General features: G+C 44.3%; 2 protein-coding genes across 13 annotated transcripts in view; both read right to left on the reverse strand.

Moving 5' to 3' along the window:
* Positions 1 to 9,607, reverse strand: part of MTHFD1L (methylenetetrahydrofolate dehydrogenase (NADP+ dependent) 1 like) — a 152,938-nt gene extending 143,331 nt beyond the window's left edge. For all 3 annotated transcript variants that reach the window (XR_010471430.1, XR_010471429.1, XM_065057433.1), the window contains exons 1-6: positions 9,294 to 9,607; positions 8,045 to 8,129; positions 4,467 to 4,517; positions 4,336 to 4,389; positions 1,246 to 1,370; positions 188 to 288 (exon numbers count right to left, since the gene is read on the reverse strand). Coding sequence is in view for 1 of the 3 variants with exons in the window: in XM_065057433.1 (XP_064913505.1) it covers positions 188 to 288; positions 1,246 to 1,370; positions 4,336 to 4,389; positions 4,467 to 4,517; positions 8,045 to 8,129; positions 9,294 to 9,592 (715 nt within the window). In the remaining 2 variants the exon portion in view is untranslated. The remainder of the gene's footprint in view (positions 1 to 187; positions 289 to 1,245; positions 1,371 to 4,335; positions 4,390 to 4,466; positions 4,518 to 8,044; positions 8,130 to 9,293) is intronic.
* Positions 9,608 to 9,668: 61 nt separating this feature from the next.
* The window catches only part of PLEKHG1 (pleckstrin homology and RhoGEF domain containing G1), a 143,806-nt gene continuing 136,833 nt past the window's right edge, over positions 9,669 to 16,641 (reverse strand). For all 10 annotated transcript variants that reach the window (XM_065057426.1, XM_065057424.1, XM_065057425.1 and 7 more), the window contains 3 exons: positions 16,398 to 16,514; positions 13,913 to 15,578; positions 9,669 to 12,913 (listed from right to left, as the gene is read on the reverse strand). In XM_065057426.1, coding sequence (XP_064913498.1) covers positions 11,814 to 12,913; positions 13,913 to 15,578; positions 16,398 to 16,514 — 2,883 coding nt within the window. In that variant the 3' untranslated portion in view covers positions 9,669 to 11,813. The remainder of the gene's footprint in view (positions 12,914 to 13,912; positions 15,579 to 16,397; positions 16,515 to 16,641) is intronic.

Genomic DNA, 16,641 nt, shown 5'->3' on the forward strand with positions numbered 1-16,641 from the left:
CTGCAAATATTACATTCAGATCTCACTAAGGTTCCTCACCAACAGGAGACAAATATATGTCAGGTGGGAAAGAACACAAACCAGAAAACACAACAAGGTGAGAATATATTTGTCTCCCACTCAGGACTAAAACTGAGAAAATTAGTTAGGCTAAAATTAATGTAATAGTTATGATATAAGGTCTCACCTAAATCTTCAAGAAGCTCTATCACAGCACACACTGTAGGAGGAACTAGACAGTCATAGGTATCACCACGTACCAAGCGTCCTAAGTTTACATCAGATACTCTGTAAAGGAAAAATAGTACAATTAAAAAAAAAAAAAAGAGACCAGAAGAGGAACCTGTGAGTTTGAACAAGTAACATGAGCCCACAATTAACAGGCAGCTCTTTACTCATCACAGTGGGCCACCCACGGCACATTGGGACAAAACACCTCAGTGGAACCAGACCAGCACTGCCGGAGCCCACCTGAGCCCGAGGCAACACACCCTACAGGGCTCGGGCCAGGGGGAACTCAGCTGTGTCTGCACCCCCTCTGCATCCTCTCTCATACACAAGGAGGCTCTGACTTTTCTATTCTGTCAATCTCCAGCACTCCAGATAATGGAAAGGTGACTAATTTGCAAGATTTTCAGGGTTTTTTTTCCCTGAAATTAAAAAAAAAAAAAAAAAAAGGAGACACGAAAAAGAGTGAAAAAAAAATAATGGGTAACAGTCTTGGGAGCAAGAAGGCTGCAAGAGCAGCAAAATGGTAACCCAGATGCCTAAATTATGCCATTGGTCTCTCCAGAGAGCAGTGCAACTCAAGACTGATTTGAAAGCTAAAAGTATTACAGCCTACTCTCCCACTGCAAGAGAGTGCTGTAAGGAAGTTAAAGCCTTCTCTGCAACTTTTTCTTCAATCCTTCTTGTGAAAATTTTGGGGTTTGTGTTCAGTACTTTGTGACTACCACTTATATTACTCAAGTACTGAGATACCTTTAGTATCATTAGTAAATCTGAGCTTTGATTTTGATTTCTTTGAAAAGACCATGTCCTGAATATACTGTATACAAAGATAATGATCAAAATGACTTCAACAAAAGACTTCTCATTGATTCAGTGGCATCTTTTATCACTGCTCAATAGCACAGCCAGACACATTGTCTGAGGAATCCATTAATGAAAAGCAGAGGGGAAAATTGATTTTAGAGAGCCATCAGCATTGCATCTGCTAATGTTATTTCTCAGTGCTTCACTTACCCATCCACATCCTTCTCTGGTTTCACAGCGTTTAATACCTTACTGCTATATAAGCTTTCTGGGAGGTCAAGGGCAAGGCCTTGCACATTAGGATCTTCATTAAGTCTCAAAATTTCATTGACTATCTAGGAAGTGAAGAAAAAGCATCAAAGATCAGAACAACAGACAAAAGAAGAACTTAAATGGAAGGGGATAAAACCTATATTTTAAAACTACCTTATAGCCACCTTTGCTTCTCTCACATACTACTGCAACTAAATGGAAAAGCAATAACCTGCTTTCCCTGTTTTATATTTCCATGGCTTACCAAATTAAGCCACCCTGACTCTATTGTAAACATTTTGCAAACATATATTATGTGACATTATGCTGCCGAAAGCATTTTGTCTCTCACTGTTCCAAATCTCAGCAAAAGCTCGACACACCAGAAGATCCTTTTAGAAACAAGCAGCCTTGTTTATGATATGGTTCAAAATAGGACCAGATCATGTACCAACACAGAACATGAACAAAAATTTGTAACACTGGCAAAAGCAATTGCACACAATAAAATGCATATTAAACCAGCATATATTGTTACCAGTTTTCCTTCTCAAAATAGCCTGATCCTAAGAGCTGTCAGTCATCCTGTGAAGAATTGCTCTTTTGAAAAGGCCCTGCACAAAAGTTTAAGGATTTCAAGTACTGAACCAGATACTATTTCAAATATTTTACAAAACGCCAATATTTGACATCCAAGACTGTATTGCCTACCCTGGATTGCTTCATCTCTAAAGTGCAATGCTGATCCATAGTGATATATGCTATTCTGCTGTGACCGCAAACAATACAATGGTATGAAACATCTTAAAGTTTTCCCATGTAAGAAATGTCATGTGAGCATATCTTTCCATCATATAACCCATGACCCCAGGTTCCAGTATAAGTTGGGGAATGACCTATTAGAGAGCAGCATAGGGGGAAGGGACCTGGGGGTCCTGGTAGACACCAGAATGACCATGAGCCAGCACTGTGCCCTTGTGGCCAGGAAGGCCAATGGCATCCTGGGGTGTATTAGAAGGGGGGTGGTTAGTAGGTCGAGAGAGGTTCTCCTTCCCCTCTACTCTGCCCTGGTGAGACCACATCTGGAATAGTGTCCAGTTCTGGGCCCCTCAGTTCAAGAAGGACAGGGAACTACTTGAGAGAGTCCAGCGCAGAGCCACAAAGATGATTAAGGGAGTGGAACATCTCCTCTATGAGGAAAGGCTGAGGGAGCTGGGTCTCTTTAGCTTGGAGAAGAGGAGACTGAGGGGTGACCTCATTAATATTTATAAATATATAAAGGGTGAGAGTCACAAAGATGGAGCCAGGCTTTTCTCAGTGACAACCAATGAAAAGACAAGGGGCAATGGGTACAAACTGGAATACAGGAGGTTCCACTTAGATATGAGAAGAAACTTCTTCACAGCGAGGGTGACAGACACTGGAACAGGCTGCCCAGGGGGGTTGTGGAGTCTCCTACTCTGGAGACATTCAAAACGCTCCTGGATGCCTTCCTGTGTAACTTCATCTAGGTGTCCTGCTCTGGCAGGAGGATTGGACTAGATGATCTTTCGAGGTCCCTTCCAATTCCTAACATTCTGTGATTCTGCCTCAGCTTACCAAGGGACAGCACCTAAGCCCACTAATTCCCTTTTTACCCATGCTTGCCAATAGGGGGATAATCAGGTTGTCAGGAGCAGTCAACAGATTCACCAAAGGGAAATCATACTTTACCAAACTGGTAGCCTTCTGTGATGGCACGACTGGCTGAGTAGATGAGGGGAGACCAGTGGATGTTGTCTACCTTGACTTCAGAAAGGCTTTTGACACTGTCTCTCACAACATCCTCATAGGTAAGGTCAGGAAGTGTGGGTTGGATGAATGAACAGTGAAATGGATTGACAACTGGTTGGATGGCAGAGCTCAGAGGCCTGTGATCAGTGGTACAGGGTCTAGCTGGAGGCCTGTAGCTAGTGGGGTTCCACAGAGGTCAGTACGGGATCCAGTCTTCTTCAACCTATTCACCAGTAACCTGGGTGAAGGGACAGAGTGCACCCTCAGCAAGTTTGCTGATGATACCAAACTGAGAGGAAGGGTTGATACAGTAGAAGGCTGAGCCGCCATTTGGCAAGATCTGGACAGGCTGGAGGACTGGGCAGAGAAGAACTTGGTGAAATTCAACAAAGGTAAATGTAGGGTCCTTCACCTAAGGAAGAATAACCCCAGGCACAAGTACAGGTTAGAGGCTGATCTGCTGGAAAGCAGCCTTGCAGAGAAGGACGTGGGAGTCCTAGTAGACAACAGGTTGACCATGAGTCACCAATGTGCTCCTGTGGCCAAGAAGGTCAATGTATCCTGGGGTGCATTAGGAAAAGTGTGACCAGCAGGTCGAGGGAGGTTATCCTCCCCATCTACTCTGCTCTGCTGACGTCGCATCTGGAGCACTGAGTCCAGTCCTGGGCTCCCCTGTTTAAGAAGGACAAGGAATTACTGGAGAGAGTCCAGTGGAGGGCTACAGAGATGGTTATGGGTCTGGAACATCTTCCTTACAAGGAAAGGCTGAGAGAGCTGGGTCTGTTCAGCCTGGAGAAGGCTGAGAGAGGATCTTATAAATATCTTCAAGGAAGGTGTCAAGAGAATGGGACCAGACTCTTTTCAGTGGTGTCCAACAACAAGATAAGGGCAACAGGCACAAAATGAAACACAGGAAGTTCCATTCGAATATGAGGAGAAACTTATTTATTTTGAGGGTGACAGACACTGGAACAGGCTGCTCAAAGAGGTTCTGGAGTTCTCCTTCTCTGGAGACATTCAAAACCTGCCTGGACACATTCCTGTGCAATCTACTCTAGGTGAACCTGCTTTAGCAGGTGGGTTGTACTAGATGATCTCCAGAGGTCCCTTCCAACCCAAACCATTCTGTGATTCTGTGATAATATTTGAACTAAGGCAGTCCTAATCCTCATTTGAGTTAATAGAGGTCAGTCAAAGTGCTAATGAAAGTCAGGAATAAATTTAAGTTTATGATGAAAGATAAAAAGGCAGAGTCCTTCCAGGTACTGCAGTTACCTCATCCTTGCTGCTGCCTTCAGGGAGACAGATGTGAATAACACGTAGACCAATCTGCCAAAAGAAAATACTTATAATTACGAAAGGCAAGTAGTTCATGATTAATAACAAGGGTACCAGCTAAAGCTTACCTCTCTGGCAAAGCTCTTGTTCATTTCTTGAGTCATGGTGTCATTATGTGCCTTGGGAAACAAAATAGAAACGAAGTTTTAAAATAATAAATTTACGTTTAAGAATGTGAGTACACTAATGCACAGGCCTATGCAAGAACTGACAGTGAGGATGTTTGTGCCTATTAAAATTCATGCATATAAAAAGCCTAGCAATTCTAAGAAAGAAGCAGAAGGCCACCCAGTAAATTTATTTTGGCTTGATTAGTTTAAGTGTGTGTTGATATTAGCCTGGCTTTTATAGAAAAGAGTGGCCAGTTCCTTAATGTAAGTTTACCATTCAAGAAAGGTACCAGTCTGTTATCTGAAGATACCGTTCTCCATCCAGCCATGTTACAAGGATGAAACAAGCTACAGCAATACTAGCATTTCCTGCAGTGTCCCCATTACACCTAACAGTGCTGGTTTGCCTTACCACCAAAAATGAGGCAAATAATTATCATCACATACTACAGTGAGTTCTGTCTATGCCAAAGCAAGAGAAGTTACTGTTTCCTAGGACCTGTCCTAGGACAGAAGACTCTCCTGGGCAGATTTACCTGGGAGACCATCTCACCCAGGAATCCTCCTCCTTGAGGTCTCTGCACCATATAAATTACAATGTTTAATCATAATAATTACAACCAAATTTTACTCTTCCAAGTTACTCTTGAATCTTAGGTGGCTTTTCAAAAATTTTAATATATTGTAACAATAAACTGAGAATTCACTATCCAGAACTAGAAATACCAACAGATCAGTGACTGTTCCATCCTCAAAAACATTAGTGGCTGCATAACAGAGTGAATAAAACACTTCTACAGCTACATGATTATGTATAAAACCTGTCTTTCAACCCAGACAACAGGACCAAAACAAATCATTCTAAAAGGTTTCATCACAATTTCATGAACACACTCTACATAGCTTTTTCTAGAAGACTCAGTGCCAGTGACTTCCCATCAGACTTGAGCTGCTCACATTGTGGTTAGCTGCCAGCGCTGGCTTTGACTGTCACTAGCGTCACCCAAAATGATTTCCATTCAAGCCTGTTAACAATTTACCAACCTGTTAATCCCAAATGGTTCAAAGATTGCTGACCATGAAAAAAAGAGCATTTAAAAGGATAGGCTCCATAGAGAGAGGCAGCTCCTGAGAGGCGATGAAGGTTTGCTCTCCACCCCACACCCCCCTCGCCCAGCTCAGCACTGCATATGTCCCTGGTGCCCCACTACCAGTCTCCCACTCCCCAAATCTGGCAGCTGCAGGCAAGTGGCAGCACAGAGGCTGCTCCACTGAGAACATGTGTGGAGCTCACACTGCGGCAAGGGAAGATGGGACTAAGGACAGCTCAGCAGCTGCTCCCCCACACCAGTAAATGTGGAATTGTATCCGCACACTGATGTGTAACCACCAGGACTGCTTGAGAGGTTTAATTGGGATTCAGCCACCAGCTGTACCACACTGTCCCTGTAATGCCCCTGTTCCTGTGGTGCCAGCTGGTGAACACTCACCTTGTGTGAGCGCAGAAATCCCTGCCCAGAACTGGTTCCCATCACAACCTGTGGGGTGGTACAGCCGAGCCCAGAGCTCAGGATGTGGTGGGCTGGCAGAGCACAGGACGGGGTGCAGGGGGGATGGCAGCGCTTTGCTGAACCACAGCTCCACCACTAAACAGGATTCTGCTGCTGTGTATTAGTTTTCAGCTTCGACAAAATTAAGAAGCAGCCAACAATGATTTTTTATTGCTGCACAGCTCCAACAAAGGTTCAAAAGGGGTTAAATAGGCAATGCAGGTATCAATCTCAGTATCAATTCAGGTTCAGATGGCTCAAGAAGAAAAGAATGCATCTAAAACCACACCAGAGCGGGCTTAGTCTGCAACTCCTCATTCCCAGAACTGCTGCAGAGGTGGTGCCACGTTATGCCAAGCACTGTTACTCAAGAGGAACTGGCATAGGAGATTGTTTTACCGCCCTCTCTCTGCTCCTCTGTGTGCAACACAGCACATGGAGACCAGCATGAATTTTAAGGCTCTACCCATGTTACCCAGTAGAACAGCGCACCACAAGCACATTTGTAGACTAAAGCAAGTCTTCGTAACAACAGATGCACATTTAAAGGAGTTCTGCTTCAGCCATAGAATCATAGAATCATTTAGGTTGGAACAGACTTTCAGGATGATCAAGTCCAACCATTAAACTAGCACTGCTAGGTTACTGCACCAATCCTTAAAACCAGACTAGACCTTGGGTGACTGACAGCTGGAGAACAGCATTTGGGCGAATTCCATCCAGAAGGATCTAGGCCGTATGTTCCTACAGCTACCTCAGGATGTAGAACAAGTGGGGTAAATGGGAACAAGAGGAACATTCAGTTAAAGTAAAGCCATGATCAAGACCAAAACACCGATGTAGATGCATCCCAATTGATATTAAAAATGAGCAGGAACCTCCCCTTCCTCACACTATGCTCTCTCCCATCCTAACAATATCCCTTCCCTCGTGCCAGCATAAAACACTCATCTGGCCATGCAGAACACCAGACTTATGGGCTAACGTGGCTAAAAGGGAGCCTCTGCAGAGCCCTCCAGCCCAAGCTGGATCACTGCCCCAGTCCAGCACACAGTGCAACTGGATGGAGACAAGATAGGAGTGAGAAACAACAGGTCAATGAGAAGACAGGTCACTGCTTTTCTAGCAGTCCTTAAACATATAGCTTTAGAGGGCTATTTGAAAACATTATCTGCTGTTACCTGAAGAAGGTAAGAGGAGAGCTTGTTCAGTCAGCCTCAGTAGAAGACCTACTGAAATTAAGTTGGTGCTGCATTTCTTAAGATTCACTATTAATGCTTTAAAATATTCATAACTAGGTTTTAAAATTAAAACCTACTGCATCAAAGATGCAGTGTACACCACTCAAAACCAACATCGCCATCTTAGGAAACAGGACAAACACATTTTTGCCTGCACAGCTCTGGGTCTCACTCTGAATGACAAACATCCCCAGTTGCTTGGCCTTGAAACCCCAAGAAATCTAAGGAAGACCATTTCTCAGTAATGCAGTCATAAGCTACAGCTGCCCAAAGGCAACAAGGCTGGCAGGAAGCAGCAGGGTCTTTCCTTAACCCTGGCAATGTTATTTCAGAGTGGGAGGTGATGGGAGGCCAGTGTTTTCAGGCACGGAAACACTTTTTTCAGGACTGCAACAAAAGCTTCAAGTTAAATAAAGGTCAAGAACAACTGCTTTGACTTTAACTCAATTATGTCAACCAACTTAGACAACCTGTAAGGAAAAGCAATCCTCACTTAAAATGGGAAAGACTTAGTTAGCAAAAGGTGGAAGTGATAAAATCTTTCCTTCTTTTCCAAACCTTTCCCAAAGCCTGAAGTTTGCTGTGGCTGTTTCAGGCCTGGAGAAGGGCAATCTACAGTCCGGTGGAATTACCTCCTTCTGTCACTTTGCTTGAATAAAAGTTCCTTTCTGCATCATGTGCTTCTGAAGTTCCAGACAAGCAACAGTATGAAGGGGATCTCTCACAGCATACAGAAATACTTTACCTGAATAATGGCAAGTGTTGGCTCAAACCAAGGGTTTTCTCTCTTAAGAGAGGCCAAGGATTTCTTTGCATTCTCTGTGATTTTGCTGCAACATAATAACAACAAGAAGATCTTTAGCAAAATAAACCTTCCTAACATCAGTCAGCCGAAACCTACGTTAGTGAGCAATATGGAATAAATGCTTAGGGAGGTACACTTTTAATTACCAAAATTGCAGACAGATGTAAACTGTGAAGGCTGGTCTTGAGCAGACAGGGAGAGAAAAACTTAAGACATCAAAATACCTTAGTTTTACAGCTACACATGTCATTGCTCCAACATGTCCCAAATTTTATAGCAAGTCTATGCTATTTCACAGGAAGGCTTGTCCAGATCCACCAGAGGAAGCAAAGCAGGGATCCAGCACCCTCAGCCCTTGGCTCAGGCGGGTCCTTCATTTTCATACCCCAGGTCATGGTGGTGACAGAAGCAGAGGCCTTTACACCTGGAGCCAGTACAGCTTAACACTGGCATCACCAGCACTAACAGCAGCAAACCAGCCAATTTCATGGATGCTATTCAGAGCTGCGGGCAGCAGAGAAACAAGAGGAGCTCTGTTTGCCACACTACTTCTTGGAAAAACCGCTGGCAGCCAGGCACTGGGCCTGCTTTCAGGAAAAAAATTCTGGATAAGGGGCTGCTGGCTCTCCCCTGTTACCCTCTTTACATGCAGATGATACATACCCAGAAAAGGAAGGAGACCCCCTAAAAGATATCTGTCTGTCTGTCACAGCGGGCAAGCCTAACAGAGGAATTCGCAGCCTAGGGTGGTTTTTTGCTACCTCATACCCTCCCCCTTGCAGAAGCCAATGGTCAATTCAGGTCAATACTGCGGCAGACAAACTGTCCCAGCTAAGGCTGAATGGATGGGGCGGCAGGGGGGTTGCAACAAGGGACGACACCCATGACACGTTTTCCAGGCATACGTCCATAGGCAGCCTCATCTGAATCAGCCCCACACACAGCCTGCTTTGCACACCCCCAAAATGCCGTAACACAAAATCCCCGAAAACAAACTAACAAAAAACCAACAAAGTAACACAAAACAAACAAACCGGTGTCTGCGTGGGGGGAAATGGAGGCGCATTTTACCACCCCAAAACCCAACCCGACGCATCCACTGAGGAAACATCCTCCCCCTCACCCAAATCCCCTTTCCCCCCACCCCCGGTTGCATCAGCCGGCGCCGCCTCCCACGTGCGCCTCTTACCGCACCGCCGCGGCCGCTCCGCCGCCCCGCGGTTGGCGCCCGCAGAGCCCGCGGCCCCGCGGCAGCGCGGCGGGGAGCGCCGGGGCCAGACAGCGCTTCAGCGCCGCGCTCCGCATCCCTCCGGCGGGCTCCGAGGCGGCAGCAGCGGCGGAGCCGGGGCGGAGAGCGGGGCGAGGGGGAGGGCGGTTCTCCGAGCACCGCCTTCCCCCGAGCACCCCTCTGCCCTCGGCCCCGCCGCTCAGGCCCCTTCGCTTCCGCTTGAGTGCAAGGGCGAGGGGGGGGGGGAAATCCCAAATCATCCCCAACCATCGTCTATGACCGGCAGGAACCACTATCTAATAAACGCGAACATCCCAAATGAACGGAACTCAAAGGTTTTGCATACTCAACGTTTATTAAAAAATAGTACGAAATGGTCCCGGGAAGAAGTTACACACTAGTAGAAGTCCCTTTTTCTGTTTGTTTGGTTTGCTTTCCTTCCTCAGCGTCCCCCTCCCTCCCGAACCCCAACTCCACTGATTGCATGAGATGCGAGTTGAACAACTTTCCCCTAGCCGTTTAACCAAATCTAGACGTGCGGGGTAAAGCACAGATTTGACTTCTATTCGTATTTACAATACTTTACAAGCTATATTAAATAAATACAGGCTCTGCTACATCTTGGCATCTTAAATATGTACAACATTATTTCTCGAAGGGATTTTACTAGATAGATGTGGGTCCTATCACAGAGGATGTGCTGACTGTAACAAGTAACCCTGTGGTCAGAGCTAGTAAGTACCATGACCAACCAGCCCTTCAAATAACAATTCCTAGCCAATGCAAGAAACATGCAGAAATAATTTAATCCATTCTAACAGATTCAATTCCTTAAATCTCAGTCTCCAAGTAATCAGCTGTACACTGATAACTTCAGGTTTTCCTTGTGGTAACCAATGTAGTAAATAGTTGGCTGTTTTGTAGCTGAGGGGAGCAATACGTGATTAGTAAAAACAGTACTAATTACACTCCTTTATTTAGTGATATGTTTAACTCGGTACTGGCTTTATCCACATAATCTGAAGAATTTAAGCACCATAAAAGAACAAGTCACACAAGATGATCAGTGTAGACATTTTTAGGCTTTCCTTTAGGTACAGTGTTTCAAGTAACAGAATCCAAAGCTGTGCAACAAAGATGATAAAGGGGGGTAAATGTGCATCGTATTGGAAAGCCTGTTCCTGTTGTAAATGGCAGCATTTCTTCTATATATGACTTGCAAAAGAATGGAATGTATTATCATCTTTAAGCTACTTTTATTGTACATAAACTGGATTACAGTCAGCCCTAGCTGGTTTAGAAAACACATATTTTACCTCTCTCTGCCAGGAAGGATCATTTCCTACTAGAAGAGAAACATTCCCCAGGGAAGGCAGCTTGTTTCTCAACTGGCAGCGTGGCTGAAACACCCCGTGGGCCAAACATGCCGCATGGCTGATATTTCACCCAAGCATCTGGCCAAGCCCCATTCTCTCTCAGAGGTACTGACTTTGGGACTCTAATAAATGCACTGCCAGCCACCACACCTACTCCACACATTCACGCCCAGTGGCTTTCCACTGCTGGCCTCTGAGCTACAAGATAATCAAATTTCGCCTGCCTGTCACAAACACCACTGCCGCTGGAGGTACCAAACTCAGTCTACCCATCTTCACAAGCAGCAGAGCTCCTCTTCTGCTGCCCAAAACACCCTCCAGGCAAGGACTGTGTCACATCCACAGATTCACATAAAAAGTTGTCACTGCCCATCCTCTACCTACTATGTAGTTACAGAAAGTAGAAAAGCCTTCAGACACAGAGCCAGCAGTCTGGCATCCCTCACAAGCACTAGCACTAGATTATTTAAAAAGCATAAGAGGCCTGTTCTTAAAGTAATGTAGTGTAAGCATTGGTCCCTCACACTTGGAATATGTCTGTCAAAAAGTAACGTGCAAAAAGCATGTGCAATTGCACATGTAGCTTGTTGGTGTAATTACGAGAACGCTGCTCAGAAGTCTGGCCAGCCACAGGAGTAGCTGCTCAGCTAAATACTCCCATATGTAACCACAGTAATCACGTGGGTATTTTGGACGCAGTACACTCATCACCAACTCTAAAGTCCAAACATTAAGGTTTTCACGTGTTAAAATGGTTTAAGAATCAAATGGCATCACACCTGGTTTGATGGTAAAAATCAAAGGGTATCACACCTAACAAGGGGAGAGATGCAGAGGTTAAAGACAAGATGAAAAGTCCACCTGCACTATGGAGTAAGACCCCAGACCCAGCAAACACGTGGCCTTTTTCACTTCCAGGATTCTAAACCATTAAAAAAAAAAAAAAAAACACAAAAACAAAAGATACATTTCACATCTATTTACAATATTACTGTGATATAATGCCTGATTGTGTAATATTACAGAAATACATGATGCCAGTACTGATTGTCCTAGTATATACTCTGTCATGATAAGGTAGTATAGCTAGAAGTTACTGAAAGCATCAAGCAAAGCTACTTGAACTGAGACACTGAAACTTTTCCCTTAAAGACTGGACAATATTCTGCTGATTAGGAGATGGTACTCTCCACAGGTAATCATTCAGTTTATCCGAATCACTATATGCAGTCAGATAGGGGGTAAGTGTCTGTTTGCTGCTGGGGGACTTTGCAGAAGTACAAGAGACAGTTTTGCCACAGAGTGTTTCAGGAGGAGCAGCATCTGCGTTACACAGTTTAGGATCTGTTTTCCTTGTTTGGTTCTGAGAGGTCTCCAAGTCAGATCCCTCATCTTCGGACTTTATTTCAACATAGTCATCATCATCCCCTTCTTCTTCAGTATCTTTGAAATTAGAAAAATAGTTCTGAGTGGCCACCTGTGCTGTCAGAGGGGTGGCCCTGTTCACTCTCAGGACCTTCTGAGAATCCTGTAGAATCATATCTGAAGAGTTTTCAGGGATCTGCTTTCTTGTGTCAGGCCCCGTACATCCTGAAGCAGTACCCGGCATCTGATGACTGTTGAATCGGAAGTTCCTGTTCAAATGGAGCTTTTTCTTGTCTGTTTCATTAGGATACACGATTGCTTCTCCAGACCTGTTGACCACAATCGAGGAAGACGACTGTGATCTGCTGTACACCTGTGGTTTTACATTGCTTACTCTTCTCCCAAGGGAGTTATAGATGTGATCTTGATGTAAATTTTCTTTATTCGGTTGGCTTATAATGGTGCTCCACCTCTGCACCGGAACATGCAAACGGTTAGAAATCTGAAGGGAAGGCACTGATCCAGCTGAGGGCAACTGCCTGGAATTGCTTTTTGAACCAGCTTCTGTATACGAGCTCTTGGACTTTGGGTCTTGGGACTCAGGCCATGAAGAGAAGTCGGCCAGCTCACCGTTACTGTATGTAGCGTGCAAAAGCCAATCCTCTGCTCTTGAGCATTCACTGCTAGCCTGGGAGTGGGGAGGAGATGCAGCCACAGGCGTGGAATACCTCCCAGCGGGGGGCTCCTGAGGGGTGGGCCAGGCTTCCTTTTGGACCTTAGGTGAACTTTCTCGAAAGACAATTTGGTCATAAAGCTGGGAATATTCAGCTATTCTGGCACCTGGAAAGGAGAGAGAATTAACTTAACAGATGCAAGCAACAACTCACAAATTTGAACAACTCACATGAAAATTTCAAAACCCCAAACCATTTTGTATTGGTCAAGATAAACGTTTAGAGTTGTGTCAATATCTTCAGCATCAACAAAGTAACATGGAACAATGGAGGCCGGAGGAGCTGTGCATTGCATTTTGGTACATTGCACTGAAAAAAAAGAAGCATATATGTCTTGCAATAGTGAACAGTCATGCAGGATGCAATGTAGCACAGGATTCAAATAATACACTGCTTGTTTAATGTTAAAATAGAAACAAATATTCTGAAAAAGGCCTGGTAAAGAAGATATTTTATAAATATCACAAGACTTTTACAAGTATCACAACACTTCTATAAATATCACAAGAAGGCAAGAATGACACTCTAGTGCATGGAGTCTGCTGGCTTCATGTCTCCAATTTATTTCAATTGACTGCAGACAAAAATACTTCAAAGCTCTTGTATACCCCCAACTTTGCACATTCATCAGAAAGAGCAAGAAGATCAGCTCTTTCCTATCTGACCCCATTCCTTATGCTTATAAGTGTGATGTGGATGGTACCTGAACAAACCTGCATGACTTGTTAGAAAGTGAACACACTCGACCTTTTTAGTCAAACTCTGAAGATCACACCACTGAAGGAAATAACTACTGTTCTGCAAGGAGGCCGATAGTCTTTCAGGCATAAGCTCTATTTCCAACCTAAACTGAATTGCTCTTTCCTGCCACTACCCTTCTATTTATTCACAATTTTATCAATTAACAGCAAGAATTTATTGTGATATAAAGGACTACTCATGCTAGAAGCAGTCACAGAAAACTCATTTCAGTGGTAACACAGAAAATGCAATACTGATCCTCAACCGGTAAGGTGGGGAAAATTCATCACCTTCCAATTCTATACACAAATCTCATTGAAAGTTACTGAAGAAATATATCTGCACAGAAATATTTTGGACATACCAATAGCAGGACCACCTTGTTTCTTCTCCTCCAGAATGGCAGCAAGATCTTTGTGTTTCAGTTTTTGTTGTCTGCTAGCTGGATGTTCCTGCTCTGGACTTTTAACTTTCAAGAGCTGGTTAGCCTTCTTAATTTTTTGACTGTACTGCCTTGCCATCATAAAAACTCTGTTCTTTGTTTTATCAACAACTGCCAAGTCATTTTCCATGCCCTCTGTGTGCACACTGGACAGAACACTGTTGGCAGATTCGTATGGGCTGTCTACAAAAGGCATCTCACTGGAGATAGAAGATCTGTTCAAGCTCATAAAAGAGTTCTCCTTGCATGGTGTCTTGTCTTCAAGCCTGAGATTAGCCTCGCTTAAGGTGGCAGCCCTGGGCTTCGTGGTTTTAGGGAAAATAGGAGTTTCTGGCAGAGAGAGTGTAGACAGCGAGTACTCTACATCTTTACTCAGTTCAGGTGTACTACCAGCATGCAACCTTTCCTGCACATCATCTTTACAAACAGGAAAGGCTGCAAGGAGACGGTCTCTGGTCTTTTCCTCATTCTTCTTGATGTAGTTCTCCAGGTCATTCCAAATCTCATCTACTTCCTCCGAGAGTTTATCTGCTGCAGACTTATGGGAGAGTGAATCTGAGTTGGAAGAGCTATCTACTAAGCTCAAATAGTCATTGTCGACAGGAACACGATGGTAAGGACTTTCATCTTCACTGAACTGGAGACTCTCTTCGGAAACAAACTGCCGTAGATTGTCACAACATGCAAAGTCTTTTTCCAGGCCCAGAAAACTCCGCCTTTTAGAGCATTTTAAGGAGTCACATTTGAAATTCAACAGTGGTGTTTCTGGAAGCACTATGGTGTCATAGATGTTGTCTTCAACAATCCTGAGCTCATCCAAACTTGAAGTAGGTGCTTCTCTACTGAGTAGTATCTCATCCCTACTAGCATGAATGGAGGCCCTGTTTTGATTTGCTGTCCTCTTTTTGGAGAGTGAATCTAAGCTGCTTTTGTTTTCAGCCTCGTAGAGAGAGTCTCTAGCAGACCTCTGGGGACCATGGTCTGTCTCCTCCCTTCTTGTCAGACCCATCAGCTTTAAATCTTCATAGCTTATATTATCATAAACATGTTCGATATCATCAATGGTCAGCTCCTCTGAAGATTCGGGATACGCATTCATACTGTTCACCTCTGCTCTCTTCATTTCCCTTCGAGAACTGCGCTCCCCAATTTTATACCTGGCACTGGCTGGACACGTGTTACTTTCACCAGCACTACTGGCCCGCCTGACAATTTTGTGACGAGTGGGGCTGGAAGTCTTGTTTTGATGCACTACCCCCAAGTGCCAGCTGCATGGACGCCCAGGAGAACCCCTCCTGTCTCCACCCACAGCGTTGGATGTAGACACTGATGGTACAAACATCTGATAATCGTCTTCATCATCTTCATTCTCATAAGGTGGACGCCGGCTGGGAAACAATGCCTGCCTGATCTGATGGTCGGTCCAGATATTTCTGACAGAGGTGCTTCCCCCCAGGATATTCATGATGAGCGAGTTGCTCTGGGGTGTGCTGAATTGTCTGGGCAACTGGGGTTGTCTGGCTGCGCGGGAAAATGGAAGATCAGTATTCAACTGAGTTGACTCTTCATCTGAAGGGTCCTTGGAGCTCTGTGGAGATTTGAAATACACAGGTAACGTTAGTCTATTCCCTGCAATAGCACAGCACTTCCCTCCATTCATAGAACTGCCATAGGACCAGGGTGTCCCGCAGCAAGGGGTCAGGTGGAGATGGGCAGGGTGAGCAGGCTCCTTACTAAAGAGCCTGGGAGACAAGGTGGCAATGCCTCCTAATCCATACCACAGCTCAGAGATCACTCTTGGCATTTAAAAGCATCTTACTTCAAATACAAGACACTGGCTCATGTTAATGTATGAGTAATTAAAGGCAAATTTGTTTGGCAGGTGTTAGGCTAAACCTTTTATGCTAACTCTGCAGTTTCACCATTGAATTAAGCTAATCTGGCTCCAGGCCTTTGCCAAAAGTTTTGTTCTGCTCCCTTTCCTCTTGCCTATAACCCTAGCAGAAAGGTATGTTATGCTCTCTAGCACATGCCACTGAAGATTTCATTGTCTTTTTGGAGTAAGTTTTCATCCAGTTCAGCTAGCAGATCTAATTTACAGCAAGGTCACATGCCTGCTAATGCTAACATGAAGGATGCTGTACATGTTCCTGGCCAAAGACTGGGAAAGAGAGGAAAAGACAATTTCTTTTGTCTTAAGTTAATGTTGAGTCATTTGGTTGTTTTTTTTACCCTGCCCCAAAAAGAATACTTTTTCATCATACAGATGAAGATTTCAATTATATGGATATTAGTACATGACATAATCAGACAATGACTTATCTGTCTACCTAGCAAAACCACATATGTCTCTGACATATCCATGATGCGTAGCAAAATAGCACTAAAGAAAAGGAAAGTTATGTACCTGCATTTCACACTTGTTGAGATTAACACTTCTCCGTTTTTCAACGTTTTCAGCAGCTTGACTATTAAGTCTTTTTCTTCCCCCTTTTGATTTCTGCAGCGAGTTTTGTTGCAGTCCCTGTAATATAAAATAAAAGAGCAAGGGAGGGGTAATATAACCTACAGATCTTTTACAGCCTTGTTCAGAAGAATTACAAGCAGCTAGAACAGGCCAGGTATCCCCACCAGAAGGACAAAATGCCAAT

The sequence above is a fragment of the Columba livia genome, chromosome 3 (genome assembly GCF_036013475.1).
Source record: "Columba livia isolate bColLiv1 breed racing homer chromosome 3, bColLiv1.pat.W.v2, whole genome shotgun sequence".
In the NCBI taxonomy this organism is placed as follows: Eukaryota; Metazoa; Chordata; class Aves; order Columbiformes; family Columbidae; genus Columba; species Columba livia.